Here is a 20,011-nt window from a genome sequence, read left to right as displayed (position 1 = left end):
GGGCCCAGCCATTCCGCGGCATGTGGGATCTTCTCGGACTGGGGCACGAACCCGTGTCCCCTGCATCGGCAGGCGGACGCTCAACCACTGTGCCACCAGGGAAGCCCTGTCATCTTTTTAACATTCCCAGTCCAGTGACCCAGGGAGAAGGTCTTTTTGTGGAGTCAACATTATTCTAGGTGTGAAATATGGGACACAGAAAGTGTCACCGACTTATGACAGGCTAGATAGAAAGTCAGTGGCACGTGAGGGCGGCCCAAGCCACCTTGCTGCCCTTGTGTTTCCACGTGCTGATTTGGTCCAGCGTTGCATGGAGTGGAGCCAACAGCAACTCCATCTCTCTGTCCCCCAGGTGGGTGCATATCCTCAGTGACAAGAGGATATGAATGAGCTCTTGAAGGATGCTCCAGAAATAGTGCGGAAAACATCGCTCTTTTACCATAATGCTTAGCAATCTAATCCTTATGTAAAATGTTTTCTGTGCTTTTTAACAGATAAGGAGAAAACTGGCCTGTTGAATGTTCCCCCAAAAAGAACAGTTATATAAAAACGGCAGTAATCACTCTGTTAGGCGAACTGCCTGGTAAAGGAGTTGATATAAATTTAAGAACAACAAAAACAACTTCAAGTTCACTTGGATAGGTTACTTGTCATTGGTGATTCACTTTAACTAAGAACAGGCCTTTCATCAAGGAGGTGCCTATGAGTAGCCTCTATCTATCCATCCAGAGGTTTAAAAACCCACCTTCCTTATAAAGATGTATATTCTGTAACTACATATTACTTTATATTTTATAAGATACGCATTAAGCATAATTTTATATGTTGTCACACATCTTTGTGAATAAGGTAAAAAAAAATTCCCATGACATTAAAATGTTTATGTGCTTACAAAACTTGCTTTAGCCTCACCTACCTCAATACTTTGCTCCCTTCCAAAGGCACCCTGGGATTACTGGAAGAGATTACAACCCAAGCTCTGAAGGCAGCAAATATCAGTACCTTCCCACCCACCACTCCCAGCTGCCTCCCAGTTGCTGCCTCCCGACAGCAATATACAAGGATCTCCACACTGTGGCTGAGGCAGCACTGACTCACAGGGCCTGCTCTCTTTTGGACCTTAGATGAACTCATAAAGTCACCAAGCCCTAAAAATGACATCCTTACTGTGGTGACATCCAGATACAATGATAGGAAGAGAACAGGCTTAGGCAGCACACAGAAAGGGATGGTAGCAGCGAATAAACTGCTTTCAACAATGGAATAAACTCTTTTTCAGCACTGTGCACTTTTGAGATGGTTCCTATCAGAGTCACAGGGACCCATTCTGGTAAGTTAATGTCTGAAATTTTTCTCTGGAGAGCCTACCATGCCTGCCTGTCAAACGATTTTGATCCTCTCTGTTGGAGCCTGGGGTTTACTTGGTGTTTGCCACTCTGGGGGCAGCTTTTCTCAAAATAAGATCCTTCCCTGGGTGGACGGCAGGAATGAAGCACATCTGTATGTTCGCTACACTCATGTGTCAAGATTGCAGCCTCTGATTGTGGGCTGAACACTCCTACATCTCTACAAATGTATAAAAGGCAGAAGGGAATATATATATAAAACATTTCCACAGAGCTCTGGGATGGCCAGTTGTGGGATGCCTGGATGCGGGGAATAAGTCCATTTCAGCGGCTAAATTACATAGAAGCATGTATAACCAGGAAACTTCACTTCAAAATCATTTCATGGTTTTCTGACTTGGGTAAGGAAACAGCATGATACTCTCTACAAGATCTGCCAATGACACTTTCAACTGGCAATCTCCCTTGGCCCATTTTCCCACGATGAAGGTGGAAGTGGCCCATCACCCGGTAATAACTTACCCTTTCCAAAGACTTCAGGAGGTTTTGTCTCTCTTTGAGCTTCTGAATACTGATGACAATTTTGTGTCTTGCACCTTTGGTAACATTCTGTAATGAAGTAAAAGTTATATTTAAAAACATATTTTTAAGCATCAGCTTAGAGATTCTTGGAAACTATTTAGTACTTTACTGTCTTCTTGGTTCCCACGTGTGTGCAGACTAGTAAATATTCATTTGTGTCTCTCTTCAACATCCACTGACATCAACCTCTTCTTACTAAATATTGTAACTCCTCAATATCCATTGTCATCGACCTCTTCTAACTAAATACTTTAACTCCGTCTGGCTACATATTTGCCTGTGTCTTTTGGCTGTGGCCTTTAGGAGAACGAGAAATAGCCAATTATCCCATCCAGCATGAAATTTCTTCATAGTCTTAAAAGATGACTTTTAGGTCATACACTCACTCCTTGTGTCCAGGTTTTATCATTTCGGTCCCTTCCAGTTTTCCTGAAGGTTCCAACCCCATACAGAGATACGCATTGCTTTCTCAAAGCTCTCCTATCTTTACCCATCTCGAGGAGACATGAAATCCAGTGCAGTTCTCACCTGGTGTCAGACAACACAGGCTGGTTTTTGTCAGTTTGCAGCCCCTCTTGGTTCTCCATAAGGAAAACTAGAATAGAGAACTTAAACCTATATTTCAGTCATCACTTCAGATAGTGGATTAGGATTCACAGTTAGGATTATGGATTTTATCTGCTTAACTGTGCATCAGTGGTGAGCCCAAGGATTCAGTTAAACATTTGTTGACTAGAGAGACTGCAAATTTCCAAATAGAAGGTTCTTTCTCAAATCAGCTAATATAAACTTCTGATGACTCTTGCAAATATTCATCAAATTTCTCTTAAAGATGGGAACACCAGAGGTATTGCCTTTACTGAGGAAAATTAAGACTCAAATCATGTCTAAACCCACTCTTTAAGATAAAGCACTGGGGGCATATTTCTGTTTAGCCTTGACTTTGGGTTCAAGTGAATTTTTACTCTGAAAAGTCTGTGCTGGCCTCTGGCTTTGCCCTCTGTGTCAATTATTTCTTGTTTTTTCTCAAGTCGAACAACTGATGACCGAGATTTTTTTCTCAACTCTGACCCAAACACAAGAATGCTCTTAGAAGAAGTTCTCATCAGTCCTGGGGATCTCAAGGAGTGATCGAGATAAAAAAGCAGTGGGAGAAGTGTTAGGAAGTTGAAATTAGGGCCTTTCATTCTCTGAGAATGTGCAGTGACTCTGGGCTTTGTCTTACAACTCAATACTGGTATTCAGCCAGGCCTGCAGAGGTTAACTGTGGATACTGAATACGCAGTGGGAAACCAGGATCTGCTGGGAGGTCCGCGTCCAGACCAGCCATGCCCCAAATGGTATAATCTCCTCTTCCTGCAGGGGAAATACTATTAGCCCATTCAGACCATTAATTCTCTCAAATCACCGCTCAAAGGAAACTGAGGTCAATTTGAAACATGCAAATAGCATTTTAAACAAGGGAAACAAAGACATTGGTCAGATCTATTTGCCCGAGCACAGCATGGTAGGAAACATGCTTAGTTTCAGGGGCTCTGCTGACTGGCCTGGGCATCGGTATCCACAGAGGGAAGGAGGAACTTTGTCCTTTTATGGCACACGGAGGGAACTGACATCTGAGACCTGGGGTAATCCCATGCTCGATGGCCGTCCTATGTTATTTAGGGTGGTTAGAAGAAAATATTTTGTACAACTTTCTCCATTCCAACTAAGATCAGTCTGAATGTGTTTTTGGACAAGTGTTGGGGAAGGTCTGAGACAGGAGCTGATGCTTCTACTTCCTAACTACTAGAAGTCAGGTGATTTATAACTGGACTGGACAATACACAACCAATCTGTCATCCTCCAAACCAGCCCTGGCTGGGCAGACAGAGGGAGGGGCCCAGGAAAACAAAAGCGGCGACACAGACTCTTTGAGGTCTTGGTCAATGTTACTTCTTCTGATTTCCCCCAGCAGCCCAGAAGTGTGCACCCAGGTTATTTCTTTTTCATAACACTCCTTCTCACCCTCATTTACTCTGTGGTTACCTGTTCGTCTTCCCATCTCCTACTGGACCCTGAAGGCAAGAACCCAGCCCTACTCACCATGGCATGCTGGCCAGCACCTGGCAGTTCCTAGAACAAGGCAAGCTACCAGGTGGGTACAGGTACGGGTTCAAACAAGGTCTGCCTTGGACTTGAACGTCCGATTCCACCCGGGGTACCTTCTCGGGGATAGCCAGCCAAGCACATACCTGAGCCTCCAGCTGGCACTCAGTGAGGGCCATCATCTCCTCGTAGGTCATCTGGGAGAAGAGTGCAGCATACTTGTGCAGGCGGAGGCTTTTTAACCAGGCTGGAACATCTGTGGTGCGAGATGCACAGGAGATGGGGAGAGAAATTCAGAGGGAAAGAGAAGAGATGACAAGAGATGTGGGAAGAGAGAAAGGAAAAGAAGGTGGTGGTCAGAGGGAAAAAAACGAAAGAAAAAAAAAACCTTTATGTTACTACTTGTTTAATTTTGTCAGCAAATTACAGATTTTGAAGCCTTGATCTAGTTCTGATATTCCCACTGTTGGGCTCCCTTACTCTTTACACCAGGGGGTGGCTAACTTGGGGTCCGTGGGCTTCAGAGCATACAGCAATTCTCTAAAATTACATCCCAGTCTGTGAATATATGGGTGCTTTTCTGGGCAGAGGGTCATCCGCAGCTTCTATAAGATTCTCAAAGGGATTCATGGCCCCCAAAATGTCAGGGATTCACTGCTTTAGCCAGACGACTTCATTTTTGATTTCGAAAGAAATGAGTTAGAACGTCAACTACATATGATGAGTCTTCATCCTCGAGATAATTTGTTTCTAGGTTTAGTGCAGATCCCCATATGCTGTTTCTGCCACTTCCACAGTGATAGGAAAAAATCCAGGCAGCGGCACTTTCCCCATGGGTGGAGCTGCTGTCATTCTTAGCCTGATTTTTCTTCTGACTTCCTATACCCCACTGGGAATAAGGGCATCCTGCACTCTAAAACTACCACATAGTGTGTGTGTGTGTGTGTGTGTGTGTGTGTGTGTGTGTGTGTGTGTGTCTGCCGACCATTTCCCCTAGCTAAGCCATGTATCTGGATGTGTCTTTGACCTTCTCCTCGAATGTCAACCACATATCAGGACTTGAAAGGTCCAAAGATTGCCCAGACTATGGGATAATGGGAATTCCAAAGCACATCTGAAATAATTCCTACATTTGGGATTCTAGACTTAGGAAAATTAAACAGTAACTGTATTGAAAATCCACAGGAGAATTATTACCTTGCTAAGTACAACCAAAACAAAGCACTTGCCCATGGTCTAAAGTCAGGGATTTTGAGCTGATAGGATCTTTGAGAAGCCTCTAGAATCATCTTCCCCCACCCCAGCTCATTCTACTGATGGCAAAATTAAGTCATTAAATCTAGATCACAGGGCAAGTATGTGGTGAAATAGGGACTAGAGACAGATTCCCAGATTTTTCCTACATTGTATCAACTTTTTGTAGAATGAGGACCAAATAGCCCATCAGTGGGAAGGCTGAATAAACAGTGACTGTAAAGTCTTTGAAATGCTGAAGCATTGGATAAACGTTATTCATGCTTTCTATGAATTATCCATTACTAACCATGTTGATTGCAAGATACTATCTACCGCTAAGTGCTTTATTCTGAGGTGCTGACAGACTCCACAAACACTACAAAATAAGTAGGAAACTTCTCATTTTTTAATGTTTAGAGTAGCTAACTGGGATTGATTACAGAGGCCTGGCCTACTCTGATATCAGGCCCTGCCACCTGGGTGAACCCAACCTAGTTTCAGGGAATGTGGGTATGGGATGATCACCTGAAACTCAAAGGTATAGCAGGGGAGAGTGGGCCTGGTGAGGTTACTTCTTGATTTGCAGTAATGTGAAGACTGAAGAGGAGGAATTTCTGGAGAAACAGAATTGGACAGCCAATGGCATTTTAAGAACAGACTCAGTCATCTCAGGTGAGAAGTCACTTGACTCTGTGCTTTCCGGCCCTTCATTCTACTGTGACAAGTGGAGAGTCCTTCTGGAACCATTGTTAACCACAAGAGACAGGGCTTCCCCAGCCACATACTACCAATCCTCACATCCTCCCCAACTCAAGTTGTGGTTGGATCAAGAGTTCAGGACATCTGCTTCCCTCTGGTGACATCCTGGAACTATTCGACCAGACTTGATTCTCCGTCATGCTTTTGTTGCTGTTAAAACAATGCTAATACTTCCACAGAGTGAGAAGCAAATAGATATATCTCTGGCTTTTAGGCCACTGACATGTTACTGCTTTGTCACCAGGTTTCACGTTTGTTGTTTACATCTTTGAAAGGCCCCAGGTAGCTGCTCAGAAAACTCAGTGATAGTGATTCAGAGAAGTCTGGGTAACCCAATGCCATGCTTGGGTACAGTCTGTCATAAAAGAATATGGAGCAACTTCATGGGCTAAATTTTCACTGGGTGCCCTACAGCTTAATCATGCAAAATCCACTGATGATAAAACAAATAGAATCCCAAGCTACTAAATCATGATGCAAACTGGGTGCTTTATAAGCCGAGGCGACAATATGGTGTTTTAAGAGTCGGGGAGAGTGGGGTGCAAATCTTGGCTTGGCAAGTCTCAGTCCAATCAGTACTCATTCCTTTCTATAAAAGTATTTTGACAACTAGAATTTCCCTGGTTAGAGGGATGACGAGCCTGCCTCACTCATTTAATCAAAATGTAGGTCGCTGGGAGTCGTTTCCCCAGAAAGGGTTCCTACACAGCTTCAGAACATGGTGAGTTGGGCCTTCCTGAAGAGTTATTTCTGGCTATGTTCTGGGGAAATGCAAGCTCTTCTTGGCCATACGTGCCTTGGGTAGGCAGGTTGAACCTGCTCCTAGAGGGTCAGTTCCTAGCTCAGTGTCATGTGCCACCTCCTCCTGCAACGGGAACTGATGAACAGAGGAGAGGAAATCCCAGTTCTTAAGAACGTAGTTTACTAACCTTTCACCCCCTGGTTGGCGGTGAGGCACCTTCCTTTGCCAGGGATTAAAACAAAACTCCATTAAGAGGGAAACACACCAGAGAACTGAGTGCCTTGACCATTTCACTCCTCTGAAGCCAGGAACTCCAATGACTTGGAGGCTAGATTCTATAAGATGTTGGCCAGGGACAAACTCTAACTGAAAGCTCAGTTCCTTTCCCATGGTCCAGATACTACATGGTTGGATGCAAAGCTGAGAACCAGCTAACATAACCTCAGGTCTATGGTTGGAAGACAAAGACCAACAGGGGTGTTTCCTGGAGTGGCTGATACGTGATTGAAAGCATGCATGCCGCCTGGGCTCCTGCCTCTGGTTGGTGCACAGCCATTTAACTTCATCTGGGCTGTTTCTGACGGACATGCCAATGGAGGTCCCAGACTAGAAAGTTATTCTCTTATGCAGTGTGAGAAAGATAAAGATGATTTTACTACATGCTGGGACTGACTTCCTTGCCAAGTGTGGGAATCCTGATATTTGCTGACTCAACATTTGTTGAATGCCTATTATGGGGGCTAGGCATGTCCCTGCCATCAAGGAATTTTTAATACAAAAAAACAGGTAACACAAAAAAATGATAAAAGTTGCAGGACAAGTGCTAAGTCTACTCAAAGTTCTGCGGCGGGGTGGGGCGGGGGTGATGGGCACAGAACAATGGGCATTTGGGTTTGCCTTGGGGAGTGGGATAGCGTCACAGTAGCATTGGTCTGGGAGTCACTGGGCAGATCATAATGAGGAAGCCGTCTCAGGAAGCAGGAGCAGTGCATAAGCAAAGCAGAGATGCAAGAGAGCATTCCAGGCCAAGCAAAGGCTTGGGTGAATTCTAGAGAAGAGCTTAGACATAAGACGGGACAAACAGGCAAGGGTCAGATGATTGGGATTTCTAATACCGAACCAAGGAGAGTCATCCTTGGCTTGGGTGATGAGAAACTGTTGAAATCTGAGCAGTAGAGGCACAATCAGATGAGTACGTAAGAATGATGACGGCTGTCGATGTAAAGGCTGGGCTGGATGAAGTGGGAGTGGAGGCCAGGAGATGAATCCAAGCTCAGGAGGGCAGTGGCAGAGGAGAAGGAAAGTATGTAAATCCACAGCACTTGAAGATTAAGGAAGTACAGGGAATAAGGGAGAGAAAGGAGCCTGAAATGGTTCCTCTGAGTAGGTGTGGTAGGAAAGTACAGGGGAGCATCAGATTTGGGGTGAGAGGAGAGAGATGGTGAACTCCACTTTAGGTCAGCTGGGTGTCATCACCTTTGAGCCATCCAGGTGGAGAAGTCAACTGGTCAAGACCTCTGAAGAGGGGGCTGAGCTGGAGAAACACTTTCCTTGTCAGTAGTAGCACATGGTAGTTGTTTTAGCCACGGAAGTGGGTGAGATTACTCAGGGAAGAGGGGAGAGCCAAGGTGGAGCCCTGGGAGCACCAGGCTTTTAGGGGAAGGTGAGGGAAGAGAAGCCCATGAAGGAAACTGACAAGGGCAAAGGGTAGGAAGTTTCTGGGAGAAAGCACCATCCATGTGTGGACAGTGGGCTCCCATGCCACAGTGTCCATCCTTACGAAGCTCCTCTACATCTTGCCGTGGTCCACGGTGGTTTATCTTCTCATGGGCGTTTCTGATAACAGTGCTTCACCCATGTTTTATACGCTGGTACGTCTCCCTGTGGGTCTTTACCAATGGGTCAAGTTTCCAATTACGCTTTCTATGTACCTTTTAGAGTTCGGATAAATCAGCCACCGAGAGGCTTTGTGGTGCAAATTACAGCTCACACAGAAGCTGGGCTCCAGTTAGAACTTGGGCTGCTTTGCTCAAATGCCTGCTGCTGGAACGGCTGCAAATATCATTCAGGTCAACAGGCCATGCAGCACCTGCCCCCCGAACAAGGAGGCCCCACACGAGAGAAAGATGGAACCAATACTGCAGAAGAGCTCAATATGGGGAACGATGTAACGGGTAGGGAGTAAGGCATCCCTGGAAGACAGAACCATGAACAGCCGCCTTTTCCACAAGAGGCTTCACTGTGGTGGTCCTGGTACCTGCAAATGGAAGAGCAACTCCCATTCGCCACGGAGAGCCAGGCTAATCTCAAACAACTCCCTCTCTCTCTCCAAGACACGACTGCATCCTTGGTCTTGGAGGGAGAAGAGCCAACGTAGGAGCAAGAAGGGACTACCTCTTCAGGGTTGAAGCAAGAAGGAAAACATGTCTTTCGAAAATGAAGAAGTCTAGCAGCACCATTAAGATAACTGAAGCCTATTTTTGGCCAGAGCGGAATGAACAGCCCCATTCTGTACCAGCCTCTGAGCAAAAGAAAGAAGGTGCCTTGGTCTCGGGTCCCTGTGGGGCTGGAGCAGGCTCCGCCATCCTGGGACGTGTCCATGGTGGCCTCCGGCTTCCACGCTTGTGGGGAGCATGTGTGGGTCTTGGAAGGCACAGAGATGGTCGAGTTTGGGTAAAATACCCTCTCTGAAGTGTCTGATACAAACAGAAGGACTAAATTTCTCCCAGTTTCCATCGGCTATGACACCCGTAAGTGCTGTTCTACTCTTAGCCTGCTTTGCGTCAACAGCAGCTGGGCTCCACATTGACAGCTGTCCTTAAAGCACTTTAGCTGAAGACACACACTTTGTAAGAAATAGCAGCTGTAAGTCTCAGGACCTTTAGAATTTGGGGGAATCCTGGGGATTTACTTTTCAAAGATATCAGGGCCTCTCAGCCTATCTGAAAAGAGGGAGCACAAGTCTGGGCCCATTAGGACCTATCCACACAGGTCGTATGTTGGCATTTGGGAATAAAGAAAGTGAAGTAAGTTTACTAAATCCTGGCCTTTAAGTTAGATGAATTCGAGACAGCATCTAGAAAGTCAGCATTCAGAAAATAGGAACTTGTTCCCATGACAGCCATGCTGAAAAGTGTCCCAGCCACACAAGGGGCTGTGTCACTCCCTTTCCATCATTCACACCCTTACGACCCTCAGAAATGCTGTATTCACAACCTTTCTTACAAAGGTTTCTGATGGGTTCCTTTGTCTTACAAAAATAACACTTTTCAATATATTTTTTTCCTCATCTCATTCTAAGACAGGCAGAAGTTCAAAGGTCTACAACTCAAAACCCCAAACCAGCTATTTCAGAATAGGCAATATATTTCCTTTGCTATGGAGGAAAAAAGTTTACGTAAGTTTCATCTAAGAAAGATTCTTTAGAAAAGAAAACCTGAGCCTATTTTCATGGTTCCCTCCGCTCTTAATTGCTATGTTTCTATCAAGGTTACTGGACCCAAAGGTTTCTTTTTAACCTTTATCGTGTCTATATGCAAACCATGTAAGTTTAAATTACCCCTATATTTTTACGCTAACATAGTGCCATACCTCATAAGTATACCAGCCAATGTTAATTCATAATGGTGAGGCCGAAGCTCATCTCAAGAGAAACAGACCCCACCCCCCATCTCTACCTCTCTCACACCGACAACTGCAATGAGAAAATCATGGAGCTTCTCAGTCTTAGGAGACTAAATCTATGGGCCTTACTAGCCAGAAGTCTAGTAAATGCCCCACATGAACTTCACCACAGGGAGGCAGAATGCTAGGGAGGCTGAGCCAGGGGAGAGCATGGTGCGCTGCGGGCCTGGCTGGCGCGCCTACACTGGAATCTTCTACGGGTGCCCGCGCTCAGCCTGCCGCACGCTGTCCTCCCAGTCTGTTTCTTTTCCGATTTACTCTTTGCTGTCGATGACATCATGGGCTACCCAGATGTCCCAGGCAAAAAGCTGGGCATCGTCCTAAATTCCTCATGCTCCGTCCCTGTCTACATTCAATCAGTGCAATACAATTCAGAGCTTTCTCAGGTCTATCTTATGAAGACCCCACGAACACACTACCTTGTCTCCTTTGTTCGTCTTGGTCCAAATTCATTTTCCTCCTCAGGTACTGAAACATCCCCCACCGCCCAGCTGGCCTCCAAATCCAGAATCCCCTGCCCCTCTCCTACTCTGGTATGTCTCCCACTCTTCCGTTCAGGTCCTATTTCTGATATGTAAATCTAAGCAGGTCATTCTGCTGCTAAATTCCTTCCATGTCAGGATAAAAGCTCCAGTCTTTTGCAGTGCCTAGCATCCGGCTCGTCCCTCTCCAGACACTGCTCCCACGTGCCCCTAACACACAAGTCAGCGGATGATGCACTTGGTCAAGCTGTCTCATAACCACGCTTTCACGAATAACATTCCCTCTGCATAGAATGCCCTTCCCTCACCATATATATTTGGCTAAGCTGTAATCCTGCTCCGAGCTGAAGCTCCAGGCTTCTCCCCCTCCAGGAACTTTCCTTGACTTCCCTCCACTTTGAATTAGGGCCCTCCTTGCTGCCTGCCTCGATCCAGGGCAAGTCTCTGAGACAAGGTATTTCCACAGATGTGCACATGCGTCAGGTCTCTGTTTGTGGCTCGCATGATAGCGAGTCCCTTGAGGCAGGGACCATCTCCTTCACCTCTGTCTCCCCGGTAACCCCAGTCCAAAGCCTCTCTCAGCAAGCACTCAAGAAAGGCAGCTGACTTGCTGAGGACAAAAATGAAACCTGTTAATCAGTCTTTCTTCCCTCGTCTCTGTTCCCATAGAACAGCCATATCACTCACAAACAGCCCTTGCCTTCGGATAAGTCTTTAGGTGTTGGGTTTATACAAAATTTCTGAAGACGTGATGCTAATAGGAGGGGCAAAGGTACTTCTCCCACCAATGAAATTCTGTTCTCTATTTTCTTTTCCTTTCAGGAATTTATGGGAATGTCACTTTTTCCCCCCTTGGCCACCTGGAGGCTTTGTATGAGCGAAGGGGTAAGAGAGCACATTCTACTCATGTGATATGGAGGGGAGAAGAATAGAACTGAGTGTCAACTTAGAATCAAGAATCTTTCCCCTGGGATAAGTCACAGTGAAGCTTTTGCAAGGAAGAAGGACCACTGATTTTAGAAACCACAATCAGCCTATTCAGTCCAAACGTGTATAACCGGTAGCCTCCACAGGGCATGTTGAAGGGGAAGCTTCCATGTTACCATTCAGTGTCCCACTTCTGTTCATTAATTTCTAGTTGAGTAGCTGATCCCATGCTTCCCTGAGCCTGAGATATTAGTTTGAGATCCCTGCTGCCAGGGACACCCACTCAGTGCTTCAGAGCTGACTTAAACCTTCAGGATGTGTGTTTACTATAAAAGGAAAAACACAGCAAAGCAGGCAGATGATGTTAATCCTCTGAGAGCAGGAGCTGGTCTACTTGGGAGGGAACTTAGTGACAATCCCTGGCAGGGAACGCTGTCACCAAGACGAAAAGAGGGAGAGATGGATGTTTTTGAAAAAATAAAAAGGGCAAGAATGCTGGGCTGTGAGCTTTAGTTCCCACTCTGGACCCAAGAGGCACATTCCTAAGGGACGATGTGTAGCCAAACCTGGCTCATCTGTCTGGATGAAAAGGAAGCCTCGGATGAACACAGCGTTTCGGCAAAGTACACACAGCTGCTGTCAAGAAGGATGAATTCACACTAAATTAAGCTCAATTACGGGAATTTTTATTCTTTTCCCAAGGTGTGGGGTGAGGGCTGACATGCATCCCCTGGAGATTTGGAACTCCTCCAAATTCTACTACAGATTCCTTGTTGTTCTCGTAAACTGGGTGTCTAAAAAGTAGGAAAATAGCAATTAGATGATGGCATCCTGAAGTGGACCAGAAAGTAGCTTTAAAAGGCTGACACTCCTGCCAAAGGGCCAGGTCACAGAAAGGAAGAGACATGGATCCAAGAGGAAGAGCTAGCTCTCTTTAAAAGCACTTCATTTGATTTCAGATTTCATTTCTCAGAAAAATACAAATTAATTTGGAAATTTAAGCCGGTGCCTGCTCTTGGACAGGGGAATCGTATGACACACTCTTAGGACAGGCTTGTTAAGGGTTTTTTCTGCGCTCTCCTGGGAGGCCATCCTGAGCAGGGCTTGATGGTGGGAGTCCTCAGGGGTGGCCTTCGAGGGAAGCTGTTGCCAGGTGCAGCGGGGGAGGGGCATTCGTGTGGCATAAACACTGGCCCCGACACTCTGGAATGGTGCTGTTTTCAGGTGTGGATGTTCCTACGGCTTGACCTACCAGCTGAACTGCAAATATACTTTTCCCACACATAGAACCCTCATCGTCTATTATGTTCCTTCCTTCAAATAGGTTTTGCCATTTCATTCACTAAGGACTGTATACGTTGGGAGAAGGACCATTCAGTAGGTCAGCAGAAGGTGGATATACACAGAAGAGGGTCCTCTGTTTAGTCCTGCCACCAAAGAGCCTGTTTTCTGATCACATGCCTTGGGCCTATACAGAAAATCTTGGCTATCAGATCTTATCTGCATCATTTTCCGATCGAAGAAGCTCTGAGGGGACAATTCTCACCGATTCTAAAAGAAGGAATCAAAGAAGAGGATATATGGGATGTTCCTTGAACTTTGGAATATTTCGGCTTTTATTCTAAAACAGGGATAGGACATTTATTCCATTTTTCTCTCATTCATTTCTCTTTAAAAGCCTGCTCTCATTACTCATTTCTCACCTCGAAAGGCCAGCATGCAATGAACAAACATTTACCTGCTTTGGGAGAATGTCTAAGGTATACAGAGGGCTTCACAACCAAAGACAAAGAAAGAAAACCAAGAAAAGAAAGCAAAAGGAAAAAAGAAAGAAAAGGTAACGAAGCTCCTATAAGCAGACAGCAGACAGCAGACCCAGCATTCCTCTGGGCGAGGCCTGTGTCCTGGAGAACAACAGGCTTCCTGCAAGACCCTCCAAGCCCTTCAACGTAAAGGCCAGGCCTCCTTCCCACAGTTACCAATTAGAACCGCACGTAGCTTTCTTGGAAACCATCTGTCCAGACACTCCACTTGTCCAGATGCTCCACTTCACTCGGCAAGAAGCTAGTCCTGAGTAACCATGGCTTCTACCCGTCTTGGGCCAAGCATGGCTGAGCCTCCCCTGCTACTCATCCCCCGGGGCTCAGCTGCTTGAACACAGAACCACGTAGCATAAACTCAAAAATGGGTTTTGGTAGGTCTCCAAAATTATGACACATTTTCCCGAGAACTGTGAAAGAGAAAGAAAAGAGGACACACATCCCCACCGTGCCAAAAGGAGCCATTGTTTTTGCTGCCTGTTAAACACCTTTAATGACCCATTTGGATCACCAGAGAGAGGAAAACATCAAGATGTGTCCCACCCGCTCTGGGCACTCAGTACAGTATCCGCCACAGATTGTGGTGGGATGGGAGGATGCTGGCCTGAGCAGCTGGGAGGGAGGAATGCTCCAGGGAAGTGTCTTTGTGTCAGATTCACGTCCCCTGGTGGGCAAGCTCCATTTTTCAGCCTGGCGCTCGCTTACAACCAGCACCTGGGCAATGGCGGGCATCTCCCTGTGCCACGCTTCTGTGGTGGGGAGGAAACTCAGTACACAGCCTCCTATGTCAACACTAGTTCTTCTCAAGGGTACGATCAGAAACAGCACAACCTCAGGACTATGCATGCCAGCAACGAGGGCAGCCTCAGAGCCTCCCCTCAGCATCGTAGTCCCAGGAGCACGACTAGCTCTTGTTTCTCCATCTAAAATTGTTATTAATGTGTCTCTGATGAGCATCTTTCCCTAAGGGCTTCCCGGCCCTTGAACAACTTGCATCTAAAAATACAGAACGTGCGTATCCTCTCTGAACCTACCATGGGCAATTTGGAAATCTCTATCTCCCGAAGAGTATCTTTAGAAGAGGAGAGATTTACAGGGCAGTGTAGGAACATTTATTTATGCTGCACAAAAGGCCGTTATCACCTGTATGCAAATCTGCTATCAGGCTGAAAACACTGTCAGAGAGTCTCAGTGGTAGTTTTTTCATGTCCCTTAAACAGATGCAGAGAAAAAGGGTTTGCAAGCTTCTTTGGATATCAAAGGAAAAGGGAGAGAGGAAAGAAAGCAACATGACGATTGTACACTAAGAGAGATTTGAAAAAAGATCCTGCGGTTTGTTTTGCTAAATTATTGACGGTTCCCTGGCCAAAGCAGTGAGGTAGAAGGCTGGAGCAGCTCAGCGTCTTTACAAACAGGGCAGACCAGGAACGTACGTGCAAACAGTAGATGCTATCACCGCCAGCTGTGACACATTTTATTGTCTGCAAGTCACTGCATTCAAAAAAAAAAGAGGGTGTTGACCTCTCTTGCTCTTCCCAGGTTTTGGCAAGAAGCCCTGGAAGGGGAATCCGAGCCCTTTCCTCCACGGTCAACTCCATCAGCCTGGGGAGGGGCGGGCTCCTTCCTCCTCACTGCCTACCTGTCTTCTCACCCTCCTGATTCCAAATAAAGGGATGGACTCTGTTGCCAGTGGTAGTCACTCACCTTTCATACCACTACCTTCTTCTTGGAATGTGTTACGAGCAGTGGTCTGATCTTCTAAGTGTTCACTCCCACCACTTCCTGAAGAGGCTACACTGCTTTGTGGTGACAGGGGGGCATGATCGGATGGGAGGCACTGGGGTCCTCTAGCTCGTAAGTCCTCATGAGACATCCATCCATGTCCTAGAGGCTGGTTTGGCACATTCATGGGTGGGGTAAGGGACACAGATCGTTTCAAAGGGCTGTGGTGTGCCTGGCCTGAGAGAACTGGAAAAAAAAAATAAAATGAAATAGGTTATTCCCCCCCCTTTAGCCTGGGCCGCAGAAGAACCCACAGTACCTCTTCACCCTGAGAGATGGCGCTGTCTTATTACTGCATCAGTGGGCATGGGGTGGCCCTTCCCTTCGGGGTGATTAAAAAGGATGCTGTCTGTACCTCTGGGTGGGGTGGGCTTCTCCAGGGAGGCTACATCTATAGTGCCCAGACCTGTGCTTTTGTGGGTTGGGATCTGGGTTTAGTTCCAACTCTAGAAATCAGGATTTGGAGTAGTGGGCTACTACTACATAAATCAGGTGAGGCTTGACAGTCTGGCTAAGTGGCCATCTGCCAAGACTGAAAAGAACATGTCCTGGATAATTTTTTTTTGCAGGGGAGGAAACACACAAAACCCGACATTACCCATGTCGTTAAGGGTGGACTTCTGGAAGGGCAGACAGGCCGGTCATCATCGTTGGGGATCTTTGCTGGGCTGAGCTAGACGAAGTGGACTAGTCCTTCCAACCAGGAATCGGGGGAACCATCACCTCTGAAGGGGGTGCAGGCTCAGCGAGGGGCCCAACACTACCAGGGGTACGGGACACAGCAGCTGTGCGTGAAAGGGCCGATGCTTTCTCTTGGCTTCACAGGTTAATTGCCAAACTTTATATTGAAAACACTTCCAGGTAACAAGGCGTTCATTCAGAAGCCAGTGGGGTGCTCTCAGTAAGCTGGGAATGGTTTCTACCAGCGTGCTCAGCCCTTCCGTGCAGTGGGCAACATCTGTGTAGCCCCCATTTTTAATTTCTTTTCCAGAAAACCAGGAAAAAGCAACAACTCACATATAACTAGCCAAATTAAATTGAGGTCATTCAAGGGAGGGATTTAACCAAAATCAACACCGAGGGAGCCGACGTTACCCTTGGTTGGTTTTTCTGGGCGTGTAAAGTGACAACCTTACAAAATAAGTCTATTCATAACTTTCTCTCTGCGCTGGCTACCGACCGGTCCAGTTTATTTTGACTGCTGCAGTGTTAACATGGAATTGAGCCACATGCATCTTTAAACATCTTTCAGGGAAGCCATTAAGTTCCATCTCAGGCTCTATCCCCTCCGATGAGGTATTTACTCTCCCAAGTCCGGACTAGCAATGCTTTGCTGGCGTTCATCTTTGTGCGTTTTTTAGTCAGCAGACCTGACATCCCAATGTGAGAAGTTCTGCTTTCTGTTAAACCGCATTCTGGTGCGGCAGCACCCACATAGAGACCTGAACAGCAGGCTCCCTTGCCGCCCACTTAAAACGATAAAGACCAGAGCCAAAAGTCTGAGTGTTTGCAAAAAGTGTGTTTGGGGCAGTAGAGGTGAGGGCAGGCTGCTCCTGGTCAGCTGGCATTAACCAGGCCCTGAGAGCCATGGGGCTCACACCTCTGCTGTCAGTGTTTCCGTTTGGCTTCATGTGGCCAGAAGGGCAGTCTTGTGTGTGCAAGAGGGACAATCAGAAGGGCTAGAAACTTCCTTATTGACAAAAAAAGGGAGGGAAAAAGGGAGCTGCCGAGTTTAGTATCTGTAACCTGAGAAATATTTCTAATTTGGGTCGATTCTATCAAAGGCAAGGAATTATCATCTAATTTCAAAATATGCAAAGGGGAACACTGTTAAAAATTTTTTTTGGATCCTAACAGGCTGAAACAGCTTGCATTTCCACTAAATAGACTATGGAAAAAACTATTTAAAAAGGCTCCCTGGAAAATGCATTGCTACCTGGTTGGATCCGAATTAGCAAGAGAAAAAGAAAAAGAAAAAAGAAAAAGCAGAAAAAGAAAAAGGAAGCAGCAGCAAAAATGAAGAGAGAAGCCAATAGGAAGAAAAGCCAGACATCCAGAAAATTCATTTCATGCCTGTCTAAGTATTTATACAAAATTGGTCAGACTTGTTCAGGGCTGCCCCAAGCGCTGGGACTTTCCAGCTTAGATGTCTTTGCTTCCTGGTACCTCTGCAACCATTTCAGAATATCTGGTAGATGATCTGAACGGTGCCAGCCAGGTGCGCCCAGAGTGGAAACGGGGGCTCCTCTTCACAGCCAGGATTAGAGTGAGCCCGAAACCATAAAAACAGGCCTTGCCAAAGAGAGACACACAGCTCAGAGCTGCTGGAACCCTTAGCATTCCACCTGGTTAGAGGCTATAACTGAATCCATAACCATGAGTGGTAACACTGCTAAGAGAGTCCCCGTTTTTGGATGTGGAGAACAATACCACACACAGGTAGCAGTTGAATTCTGTTATTAGATGAAGCCAATTTGCTTCTTTCCACCGAAAGTTTTCTTAAAATCCATGCTACCTCCCCACTGAGGGGTGTCCTTGGGGAGGCTGTCAGTGTCCAAGGAATCTACTAAATGTTTACCTAACTTCCCAGGACTTATAGGGATTTGTTCATAGAAACCTACATCCATTTCTTCATATATCCCTGAGCTTGACCGAAGCTACAGGGATTATGGCACAAACTTGGTTGGTCTCTGTCTCTAATAAAAATCAGTTATACCTGAGGTACCAGGACCTTTTCCCAGAGACTTTCTACCTAAGGCCCCACCCTGTCTGTATCATAGAGATTCCCACAGCTGGCACCAAACTCAGAAACGTCCCCTTAGGAGCGAACTTGCCATAGCAACCAAGCACAATGCCTCTCGTTAAGCTTCTGGTTTGGTTTGCAGAGAGGGCCGTGAACTGAGAGCCAGCGGGGGCCCACACCTACATGAAAGCCAAGTTGTGCGGGGCAAACACCTCATTTCTCCAAAGGGAACTGAGGCCTGGAGGCAATACAGGCTCACCTCCCTGTGGGAAGGAGACTGGAGCAGGTGACAGGTCACCTGCCAACAAGGCCACTTTGGCGTGAAGACAAATCTTCAGGTAGAGGTAATGGTGACCGCGGAGCCGAATTTGGTATTGCTTCAGGTACTGGAGTACTTTGTTCGGCATAAAACAGCAGAGGAAAGAATAAAACGCCATGGACAGAAAGAGTGTGAGAAAACAGGCCACACAGCGGTGGAATGAATGAGGTGGCCCGGGGCAAAGGGTGGATGGCTGTCCCTTGGCTCCTTTTTCTTTTCAACCAAAAGAACTCATCTGAAGTGGTGGTAAATAGAGGAAGAATGGATATTCAGGCAAAAATAAATAAATAAAATTCCTTTCCCTGTGAGTAGGGAGGGGAGAGCAGTGAAGTGAAGCTTCTGAGAAGCTCTTCACACTGCGTTAGCTGCCCCAGAATAACTCTAGCTAGAAGCAGACCTTTTGAATGTTCTCACTTGCTGACTGCTGCATGCCAGACAACAGCAGCGCTCCATTCAGACTTAAGCTGCCCCAGAGTAATATTCAAATGATGCAGAATTAAGCACACCTTGCAAAAAAATCTCACTATTGATTAGAAGTTGGCAAGTTCCAGCTGAACCGAGGTCCTGAATTTTGTGACTTTATAATAATGAGCGTTGGAGGGACAGCATATTTCAGGGGGGATTCATTCTAACAATTGCCCAGGGCGGCAAAATTGTGACTCTTGCTCTTGAAAAAACTGAAGCTAGAACTTAATACTGTGTAGAGTATAGAGCCCGTATCGCTTATATTTTTAGGAATAGGAAATCTCAGGTATGTACACATACATATGTATGTATGTGTACATATGACAGTAGAGTACTATAATAGTTGGAACATTTATAACTTCAAGTGAACTAAAAATAAATAATAAATATTGAGCAAGTCTAGTTGAAATATGGGAAAAGCAGCTAAAAGTAATCTTGCTTCAGCCGTGGAGCAGTATGAAGTGAGGACAGAGGGGCTTATAATCCGGCAATAAACTCTGTCATACCATTCGGGGCCAGCCGCTGTCTCTGACCTCCTTTAACCTTATGATTTCTTTTTCATCTCCAAGCATCTTTCATGAGACTACTTTCAACACATTTTTAGGGGAAAATACGATACCTGGTGCTGGGTTCTCTTCTTTTAAGTATTTTCTTGAAAGCCTGGAAATCAGATTTCTTTCCCCTTTCCTTTGACCAAACTTAACTTTGCCTTGATTTTTAGCTACTGAAATAAGGTTCAGGAAAAGACTTTTCCAGATAGACTCTTTTAAGAAAATTAGGTATAACTACTTCTCCTGCCTTCTAATATGACAAATGATGGGGTTTGTGGAAAGAGGAAGGTTTGGGATACAGGCCCAGCTTTTCCTTGGTCCACTGTTAGGTTAAGAATTGTACCCCACTGTCAAGGAGTGAAGTGATCCTCATACACAAACAGTTTGGACGACTGAAGCTCAACTCTTACACTGAAACTTTATCCTAACAAACGGTAATGGAGATCTTTCAAAGATACATTGCATACTTCTCTGTTCTCCTTAAC

General features: G+C 45.9%; 1 protein-coding gene across 4 annotated transcripts in view; it reads right to left on the bottom strand.

Moving 5' to 3' along the window:
* SAMD4A (sterile alpha motif domain containing 4A) overlaps nt 1-20,011 on the bottom strand; it is a 235,499-nt gene that overhangs the window by 37,976 nt on the left and 177,512 nt on the right. For 2 of the 4 annotated variants that reach the window (XM_032624896.1, XM_032624897.1), the window contains exons 4-6: nt 15,371-15,634; nt 4,163-4,272; nt 1,869-1,955 (exon numbers count right to left, since the gene is read on the bottom strand). In XM_032624896.1, coding sequence (XP_032480787.1) covers nt 1,869-1,955; nt 4,163-4,272; nt 15,371-15,634 — 461 coding nt within the window. The remainder of the gene's footprint in view (nt 1-1,868; nt 1,956-4,162; nt 4,273-15,370; nt 15,635-20,011) is intronic. The other 2 variants (XM_032624898.1, XM_032624899.1) reach the window with 1 other exon arrangement.

This window comes from Phocoena sinus, chromosome 2, assembly GCF_008692025.1.
Source record: "Phocoena sinus isolate mPhoSin1 chromosome 2, mPhoSin1.pri, whole genome shotgun sequence".
Lineage (NCBI taxonomy): Eukaryota > Metazoa > Chordata > Mammalia > Artiodactyla > Phocoenidae > Phocoena > Phocoena sinus.
Note: the sequence above shows the minus strand (reverse complement) of the source record. Positions and strands in the feature narration are given on the sequence as shown.